At 39.9% G+C, this 10477-nt stretch overlaps 1 protein-coding gene across 2 annotated transcripts in view; it reads right to left on the bottom strand.

The window, feature by feature from the left end:
- Positions 1 to 496: 496 nt before the first annotated feature.
- The window catches only part of FBXO15 (F-box protein 15), a 60704-nt gene continuing 50723 nt past the window's right edge, over positions 497 to 10477 (bottom strand). For both annotated transcript variants that reach the window (XM_030552646.1, XM_030552647.1), the window contains 2 exons: positions 6969 to 7093; positions 497 to 2275 (listed from right to left, as the gene is read on the bottom strand). In XM_030552646.1, the coding sequence (XP_030408506.1) occupies positions 2006 to 2275; positions 6969 to 7093 (395 nt within the window). In that variant the 3' untranslated portion in view covers positions 497 to 2005. The remainder of the gene's footprint in view (positions 2276 to 6968; positions 7094 to 10477) is intronic.

The raw sequence follows: 10477 nt of genomic DNA, 5'->3' as shown, positions 1-10477 counted from the left end.
TGCCTCCCCAGTTCATCCCCACCTATTCCCCGGTGCCCCACTGCCTCTCCTCCCCCCTCATTGTCCCAGGCTCCAAATACTTACTGGAGGCTGCGGGTGAGGAAGGGACGGGGCTCCGCAGGCTTCCCAGGCCCCCTCTCACAGAACTCTGCTGCTCTGTGGGACCATTCGCTGGAGTGCCTTTCCCAGGCACATCTCTTCAGCAGAGCTCAGCCCGACTCCCATGCTGGCAGAAATGGGGGAGGAGGGGCTTAGGGGAGGGAATCCCAGGGCGGCGGCCAGGGCAGAAGCGGTGGAGGGTGGCAGAGATGATTATGGGGAGTCCCATGCTCCTGCTTACACCCCTTGCACACACCACTGCCCATCATTATAAAATAGCCAGGAAGGGCAATGGCAGGGGAGTGGGATGGGGAGGGGAGAGGAGAATAAGGATGTGGCTGGATCTGAAGCAGAGAAGCAGAAATAATGTTTACTGGCCACTGAAAATGTGCAGATATTTTGTTTATTGATTAGGCAAGGTTACACAGATGTCAAACTGTAAACATATGCTGAACCAGACCAGCTTTTCTATTTTCTTTACTTAGTATCTTTGAATTCAAAGAAAACAGTAAACAAGTTTAAAAATTAAATTAACAAAAAGAATCAATATATCTGTAGTACAAAGGACAGATACTTAAACTCAGGGACTGTTTAAATATGTGGCTCATATATGCAAGTTAATATAGAGACTGGAGGTAAATAAACACACATTAAAATAAATCATTTTTGTTACAATTAAAAACAAATCACAGAAGACAACAAACAAGTAATTATGGTCGGACAACCTTATCTGTAATAGGAAGTACTTGGAAAAAACACAAAATTTATCTATTTGTAATAAACTACACATTAACGTTATCCACATTACTAAAAAGACACAATTGTGCCAGTGCCATGTATCTCCCTCAGGCAAAACTCCCAATGGATTTCAAATAAGACATACAGGATTGGACTCCAAAAGGTACAACCAAGTAGCCTGAAAGAGTAAACATATAAAACACAATTTTCAAACAAGTCCTACAGATAGATACTAAAAGTCATATTTTCGGTATCCATCATTTCTACTTAAATAACTGAATCTTAACTATGTCAATAGGAGCTGATGACGCTCAGCTCCTCTGGGGAAAAAATCAGACCTCTTATTTAGGGGCCAACATATCACTTTCAGTTCCTAACTAAAGGCTTCAATGTTTTCAGACATGGACCACAATCCATGCAACCAAATTAAAACAACAGCATTTTTCCCGCTGACCCAACAGCAGCTTTAACAGTCAACTTTTAAGAAAAGGGTCTATAGAAGTCTTTCCCTTGGCAAAAGCCTTCTTCCTCACATTGGTCATCCCTGTGCCTTTCAATCTAAAATTTTAAAGCCCCTACCACAGTGAATTTTAGATTACAAATTATGATTAAAAATACTTCATCTGCATAAGTTTGCTCATTTAGCAATAGTTTCTCATAATTATCTAAAGGACAATTATCTAGAAGCTCACTCAACAACACTTTGGCATTGTTTTGTTACTTCAGACTTCACGGAGTAGAGTTTTTCAAGGTATTTTTTAAGTTCTTAGAAACAGTGTAGAACATACAAATATGGAGAGAGAACAGAGTCATATTTACAATAGCTGTTTCAGAAGCAGCATTACATATCTGACTATGCCAGATAAGATTGTATTGAGTGACAATGATCTTTTTACCCATATCGTGCCCAGTACTTGCAACAGAGAGAGCACATCATGGTGCTTCACAGGAAAGCTATTACTTTTTATGTTTCACTTCTCTCCCCAATAACAAAAGTGAGAACAATAATATAAATAAATAAGTGACTACACTTCCTAGTTTTCAGTAAATAAAGCACAAAACAACTTGTAGCACCTGGATTGTGGGGTTCATTTCAACCTTAATCCCCACCCCTTCCAAAAAATCAACTAAATACCAGCAGGGAAAGTAACTGCTCAAATTATTAGAATCAGTATTTTGTTCCAAACCAGCGGTTAACTTTTTCAGTCCTTAGATAAAGAACCAGATTGACTATATAGTATTCCTTGGATTCTTCTATCCAAACCAGCTCAACGTGGACTTTACCCTCTGAATCCATATAGTTTAAGTCATAGTTGTGGCCCATATAGTCATAAAGGCAGGATGCCCTGGAAGAAAGTTTCATGTAGACTGGGGCACTGAAACACCAGAAGGGTTTTTCAGTTTCATCCAAGAGGGTCACATCCATCATGTAACAGTTCTAAAAACATAAGCAAAAAAAAACAAAAAAACCCACAACATTATTTTTCTATGTGCAGCATATATCAATTACCACAGGGCTACATCTTATAGTCCTTGCACAGTTAGGTAGAACTACCACTGTTGTTAGGGGGAAGTCTCCCTGATTTAGGGCTGTACAGACTGCAAGATTTGGCACATAGGCAGATAGTCAAAGTAAAATTCACAACACTTCAACGGCCAATGTAAAAGAACTGCAATTTATTTAACTGAAAAGGTTTCCAACGAATAGGATTATAGCTTACGCATGCCATTGGTAGCCTCCTGCCAAGCACATGGTGATACCAGCCATGTTTTAAACATTTAAAAAAAATATTTAAAACTATATATATAAATAATAATAATTAGTGTGCTATTAGTTAAAATAGTAAGATGTCCTCCATTATGAGGAAATGTGGAGTTTAAACTTTGGCCCAGGACTTCCATGGACCAGGCAATCTCTCGAAACAGGTGCAAAGAGTTCCATGACTGTAGAAAAATATAGATGTGCACAAAACAGAGATCAGCCTTTAAACTAAAAATACTGCAAGACATGCCCCTGCTTAACCTTCTAGGAATGGGCAGAGGCTGTAGAGGTCTTTGATTCCCAGAGGAACAAATACAATATTTTAATCTTCCTTATTATTATATACTAAAATTAAATAAAATACTTTAAAATGATTCTTTAAAACAACATATGAAAATATTACACAAGACTATAAAATATCAAGATGTACATCAGTCAACATATAGAATTCTTGGGTGTTTTGATGCAAGTAGCATTTACAGGCTTGTACATTATCATTCTTCAGGTATACAAACACTGGACAGACATACACACCAGGTGATATGTCACTGCCAATCAGCAATGAATTCAGAATTGTTAAAACTACTCCTGTACTCTGAATGAGGACATATATTTTACTTTTATGGGTAACACCATATTAATTATGTTGTGTTGACAAACTATCTGATGTTTCTCAGCCAAACATACAAAGTAAAAAACAAAGCAATTAAAACAGGCAGTTTTTCAAAATATAAGAGAAATATCTGGTTCACACTTTTTTATTCATAGGTTAATCAAGTCAGCGCAATGTTTCACATACAAGATGTCATGAGGGAAGTCTCAGCATATTTTTCTTTCTCATGACCTCGATTTCTAACCCTTCTTAGTGACCAGATCCTTGCCTTTCATTACTGATTTTGTAGTTCAATTACAGTGATGTTACATTTAGATGCAAAGAGATTAATACTACCTTTAAATTAGTTCGGACTTAGGATGTACTTTTTACTGATAGATATATCATGACACATTAGGCACTCTTTATCTCAAGATTATTTATTTTTTAAATCAAACATCTGTGTATAACATAATGCTGATGTATTTTCAAATACATTAACTTTAGTATAGTCACTTAACCTGCAAATACGATATCCCATATCATAAAACAATCCAAAAGTTAATGAAATGTTAAGATGGAGAAATAAAGCATTCCGAAGTCAGGAAATACAGATTTGTGATGTAAACTCAATCTTAACTCTGTCCCTTATGCATATGCCTTAAAATACGGTCTCTCGTCATACATTATTTTATCATATAATATATAGTACAGAGTACGCTAGATTATAGATGTTATAATACAGTACATACAATCTTCAGAATTAGCTTTCTTTGGATCTTCATGAGACTTAAAATACAAGCCAAGTTGAAGAAAATCATTCCGTAAATTCAAGGGTCATAGATTTTAAGGGTGGTGTTATCTTCTTGTCTGACCTCTTGCATAACATAGGCCTATTATGAAAGTTCAAATCTGAACAGCCTAGACTTTGATATCTGCCTGCCTGCCCCACCCTCCAAATATTAGGGCTTCCATAATTACTACTTGAAGAGCAGAGATAATTTTTTCTAAATGGATGTCTCAGTTGCAAATGGAGATTCTTTTTATGTTTCAGCAAAAATGGCTGGACTGCTTTTGCAATGTGTGCATAACATCTCGTTATTTTCCAATCAAATTCATGCACATCGACTCAATTGCTGGAGATAGAAATAAATTTAGCTTATATCTTAAATATCAATGAAATCATCAAAACATGTGAAGGTTGAAGAAAATCACCCACAGCACCCCTTTTTCCTGTAACACTGTACACATAAAAAACGTTAGTTGATATATTATTTGTAAAAAATAGATGTATGTGAAGATATAAAAATAAACCTTTTATATTATAGGTACAATGAGGCAGAGTTCAGATGGTTTCACCCTTAGTTCTCTATTTCTTTTGAGAGCTTGATTTCTCATCCTTTTTGCTGTTACATTAATAATTGTTTGCATGAAATACATTTTTAAAAAAAGAAAGAAAAACAGAGTGCCAGTTAGGTGTAAGTTCCATAGTTTTATGGTCTTTAGCTTGACACTTCCTGAACCCAGTACATTTTTAAACAAGACCTCCTAAAATCATCTTCCATAAAGACTTTTTTGCCCTGATTCAGTAAATCACGTAAGCATGTGCTTACATCCCATTGACCTTAAGCACATGAATAATTTTATGAAGTTAATGGGACTTATACACATGCTTGGGAATTCTACATAAACAGGGTATAAACTCTAGGCTGACAAACTGAAGAGCCAACACAAACTTTTTAAAAGCCTCAAAGAAGTTTAAAAGTAATCTACTGTGCATAGTATTTCTGACTTAAAATGATCATAGCTCTCGAACTTTCAGATATGGCTATTTCTGGATTCAGCTATTTTCAGTTTTCTAACCACAACATTTCTGACTGATTGATACAAATGGGAAATGTGTATTTTTTATATATGTAAAACTTAAAAAGCCTCAGCTGATCTTGCAGATACTAGAAAAAGAAATTTCACCTCTCGGTAGGGTTGCCAGGCATCCGGTTTTCAACCAGAATGCCCGGTCAAAAAGGGACCCTGGCGGCTCCGGACAGCACAGTTGACCAAGCTGTTTAAAGTCCAGTCGGCGAAGCAGCAGGGCTAAGGCAGACTCTCTGCCTGCCCTGGCTCCACACAGCTTCCAAAAGCAGGCGGCATGTCCTCCAGCCCCTAGGTGGAAAAGAGGCCAGAGAAGCCCTCACCTCAAGCACTGGATCCGCAGCTCGCATTGGCTGGGAACCATGGCCAATGGGAGCTGCAGGGGCAAGGCCTGCGGGCACGGGCAACACGCAGAGCCCTCTGGCTTCTCCGCCTAGGAGCCAGACATTCCAGCCACTTCCAGGAGCAGCATGAAGCCAGGGCAGGCAGGGAGCTTGCCTTAGCCCTGCTGCGCTGCCGACTGGGAGCCACCGGAGATAAGCACCACCCAGCGAGAGCCTACACCCCAACCCTCTGCCCCGGGTCAGAACCCCCTCCCTCACCCAAACTCCCTCTGAGAGCCCAAACCCCTTCCCATACCCTTGCCCCAGCCCTGAGCCCCTCTCACACGCAAAACCCCTCAGCTCCAGCCCAGAATCCCCTCCTGCCCCCCAAACTCCTCATCCTTGGTCCCACCCCAGAGTCCACACCTTGAGCCAGAGCCTGCACCCCCTAGCCCCTGCCCCAGCCCTAAGCCTGCTCCCATACGCCAAAACCCATCATCCCCAGCCCCACCCCAGACTCTGCACCCCCAGCCAGAGCACTCACCCCCTCTCATACTCCAACCCCCTGCCCCATCCTGGAGCCCCCTCCCAAACCCTGAACCCCTCATTTCTGGCTCCACCCCAGAGCCCACACCCCAACCCCGTGCCCCAACCCAGTGAAAGTGAGTGAGGGTGGGGGAGAGCGAGCGACAGAGGGTGACTGGAGTGAGTGGTGGTGGTGGGAGGAGGGCCTCAGAGAAGGGTCTTGGCCTTGGATATGAGACAGGGAAGGGAACGGGACAAGGGTGTTTGGATTTATGCAATTGGAAAGTCGGCAACCCTACGTCTGGGCAAAGACCAAGCATAAGAAATTTCAGTCAGAAAAGGAATTTGAGAATGTTATAAACAATTGAAGAGCGAGGACTCAGTGGAAGTTATAATTCAATCTTAGCTGTTGCGCGTACTGCCAACAGCAGCTGCAGTAAATCACTAAAAATTAAGCTGAATTTTACACTCACTGTTGCCCAGGACAACTGATTAACACTGTAAAGCACAATGCAGTTACTTTAACATGTAGGAACCAAACATTAACTCATTCATCATACAGTATTTCTTTCTGCTCAGCCTGCCTAACTGCAAAATCGCAACTATTAATTGTATTTGTTTATGTCAAAATAATATCAAAATGTCAAATTCAAACAAACTCTTTAGTATATATTCATTTTTAGGACTGTTTGAAAGACTGTTGCACAGATACTTCAAATGTGAACTCATTTAAAAGTTTCCGATCTACAAAAGTTAAGTATGGTTAAAAATATATTTTTAAACACTGTTGCAGTACTGTGGTATATTACTTCATTCTTCTTATTAAAAATATGCATGTTTGTAGTTTTTGGATACCCTCTTTTAGGAATTTAGTACAACTGAGTCCTAGGCAGGCATTTCTCAAGAACAGCATTAGCTTCATAACCTCCATAACATCTGGATTTTATGAGGTTTTTACAAGTTCAATTACCCAAAACAACTTTGTAACATATTTAGAATGCATGTCACTTTTTTTTTTTAAATAAGCATTTCCAGAAACAAAACATTAGTGATTTACCTGTACATTGCCTTCAAACACATCAGTTCTCCAGAAGATGCCAACTTTCCCAGCAAGAGGCAAATGTTGTGAATTATTTTTTAAACTTATAACTGTAAGCCTCAAGTATCCATTTCGAATGTAATCTGAAAAGATTAACAATACATGCATAGTTACAGCACAACAAATCAAACTAGGTCAGCCACTCAGGGAATGTTCTTACCTTTACATTTCCTTTTTCTAAACCCTCTATTTGTCTCCTGCACATTAATAGGATACTTTCCTCAAGAGCCAATAATTCTTCATGCCCAACCAGCTGAAAAATTCAAGCCAGCATGTCTCAAAGATGAAAAGGATTAGTTTATTTTCTCAGGTGACAACAGATGGGGTGGAGTTGGGATTTTCATTTTATTCAAATACAGAAATCTGAGGCCAACCAAGTAGAGTTAAAAAGAATGCAAATGAAGAGTTCCAAATTAAATGTTTCAATCCCTTCGAATACAACAAAAACATCAAGCTTAACACATCAGAGAAGGAGAAGACAAGTGGTGCTTCATTACCACTCTGTTGTCCACTTTGTCTGATGCATGATATCATGCTGAACCAATATCGATTCCAGGGTGCATTTATTTATATCAGCAAGTGGAAAACCTTGATTTAAATAAATGATTTATGCTTCTTGCTTGTCCTGTTTTTTCCCCAAAGAAAGATTCATTTTCATTGGTTAGTACAACCATTAAAACATATTGTTATGATTATTTACAATTAAATATAGCCTTTATATTGGATCTGGTACGTCTTTTTGCTAAGAGAGAAAGAAGTCCTGTGTTCTTCCCCCAAATGGGAAGAGTTTCCTTTCTAATGGACATGGAATATTCAGTGGCGAATTCTGAGGCCTGATTATATTATGGTGTTTATCTTAATAATCCATAGATATTTTACAAGGACAAACTATCACTTCATGAGATAAGTGAGCTTCTTCATAGGACACACCATAAAACTAGGTCTCTTTGAAGAAGAGATACTGAGGCTGATAAATCACCATGAGCAAGAAGGAAGGAGGGAGTGTCATTGGAGTTCTTTACTATACTAATGAAGGAAAAGGAAACATCGGGTCTAGCCCTCCATAGATGATCTCAGTTACTTATGAATACAGGGTTAGAGTCACTCGTGCTGGCATAAAAGGTCATGTAAATTATCCTCCTGGCATGAGCCTGGTTCAACTATACCAGGAGGATAGGTGTTTATAGTCCTGACTATCTCCCTGAAGGTTGTTACTAGTGAATGGAAAGTTGGAACATGTTTATATTCCCCCAGTGTCTCCACAGAACACCACCTTTCACAAACACAGCAGGGAAGTGCTGAGGCAGCGCAGACATCCTAGCCATATCATCTCTATAACCTAGCTGAACACTTTTTGGGGCTCCAATACCTACCTGCAAAATCCAAACTCTCACTTCTATTACCCCCACACACACACACACACACAAAAACAGAGGCAAGGGTGGTCAAATGTTTTCTGGGTTGCAACCTCCCTGGTGGACTCTTCACCTGGAACCTAAAGTTAAGCTGACAGAAGCCCAGGAAACCAATGCCTGAATCTAACCCACAGTATTTCCACCAATAGTTTAGCAAAGTGTGGAATTGTATCTATACAGTATGTTACCCAAATGCCAGAAGTGCAAGAAAAATCTAACTATGGTTTGGGTGTAGTAGTGAAATTCATCCACAAAATAATGAAATGGCTAGCACATCTGTGTACCACTACTCTTTACTGGACAAAAAAAGAACTGCTTGACTTTGGCATAGGCCCTATGCTGAGGGTAACAGAGATTTTGCATGAGCTCAGGATTTCAAGCCATGTGCGGGCCGCTTGTGTTTGAATCAAAAGGAAGCACAGGCTGCATGGCAAAAGACTACAAAAGGCAGCTGCATCTTCTCCATTTTGTCTAATCCTGCTTCTTACCTCTAGAGGAACCTTTACTACTGTCATAAACAGATAGCTAAGGGTTAATGTTCTTTTACCTGTAAAGGGTTAACAAAGGGAACCAAGCACCTGACCAGAGGACCAATCAGGAAAGAAGACTTTTTCAAATCTGGGTGGAGGGAAGTTTTAGGTGTCAGTTCTTTGTCTTGGTTTGGTGACCCTCTCGGCTCTGAGAGTGATCTTTCTATCTCCAGGCTTTCTAACCTTCTGTTTCCAAGTTGTAAGTACAAGGATAGTAAGACAATAGGTTTATATTGTTTTTTTGTATTTACATGCGTGTAGTTGCTGGAATGTGTTAAATTGTATTCATTTTGGATAAGGCTGTTTATTTATTTTTTCCTTTAAGCAATTGACCCTGTATATTGTCACCTTGATACAGAGACCATTTTATGTCCTTTTTCTTTCTTTTTATATAAAGCTTTCTTTTTAAGACCTGTTTGAGTGTTTTTCACTGGTTAAGGCTAAGAAACGAAGGGAGGGGGAAAATCTCTGTGTTAAATTTACTAAGCCTGACTTTGCATACCCTCTGGGTGAGGGGGGAGAGAGATTAGATCTCTCGGTACTTGTGTTTCAAGGACTTGAAGCAGGGAATCTCCTAGAGTACCCAGGGCTGGGAAATCTGGGAGGAGGTAAAGAGGGTGGAATCCCTTTGTTTAGATTCACGGAGCTTGAATCTGTATATCTCTCCAGGAACTCAGGGTGGGAACACCTGGAGGGGAAGAGGGAGAAGGGAAGTGGGTTATTTCCCTTTGTGGTAAGACTCAGGGCATCGGAGTTTTGGGGGTTCCCCGGGGAAGGTTTTGGGGAGACCAGAGTGAGCCAGACACTGGAATTCTGGCTGGTGGCAGCGATATCAGATCCAAGCTGGTAATTAAGTTTGGAGGTTTCATGCTAGCTTCTCATGTTCTGAACTCTAAGGTTCAGATCTGAGTAGGAGAGTTATGACAGCTACAAACTGGATCTCTGAACAAAGGACTGAATGACTCATCCAAGCTGTGGATGTATTCCAGAGTGACTTTCAAGCCAGCAAACTCACCAATACTCCTAGGAACCTGAAGTCTTTGTATGTATGTGATGTTTTACCATTTAACATCTCTCTTCTTGTTCTTTTTTCTTTATAATAAACCTTTAGTGTTAGACACTAAAGGATTGGCTGGCAGTGTGGTATTTTGGGTAAGGTCCAAACCTATACTGACCTGGTGATGTGGCTGACCCTTTGGGGTCAGAAGAACATTTGGTATATATGAGCAGAGTTTTTTAAACAACTTCTCACTATATTGGATCTAAGTGCTGATTGGGAGCCAGAGAACTGGAATGCAATAAGGGCGGATATGTGATTTCTTTTTTTTTGCTTCTTGATAACCAGTGTAGGGTATAAGAAGCCTCTGCACTGGTTGGGGAGTTTAACTTCAGTGTTACCCACCAGTTCTGGGAGTATCTGCTCTCCCTTTTGCAGCCTGCCCTTACATTTCTATGATGTGAAGTTTTCATTTATGGTTAACAATTTTGCTGCTTTTTAAAAACATCATACATTAAGCCAGGG

This window comes from Gopherus evgoodei, chromosome 2, assembly GCF_007399415.2.
Source record: "Gopherus evgoodei ecotype Sinaloan lineage chromosome 2, rGopEvg1_v1.p, whole genome shotgun sequence".
Lineage (NCBI taxonomy): Eukaryota > Metazoa > Chordata > Testudines > Testudinidae > Gopherus > Gopherus evgoodei.
This window is presented reverse-complemented; position numbering and strand designations above follow the sequence as displayed.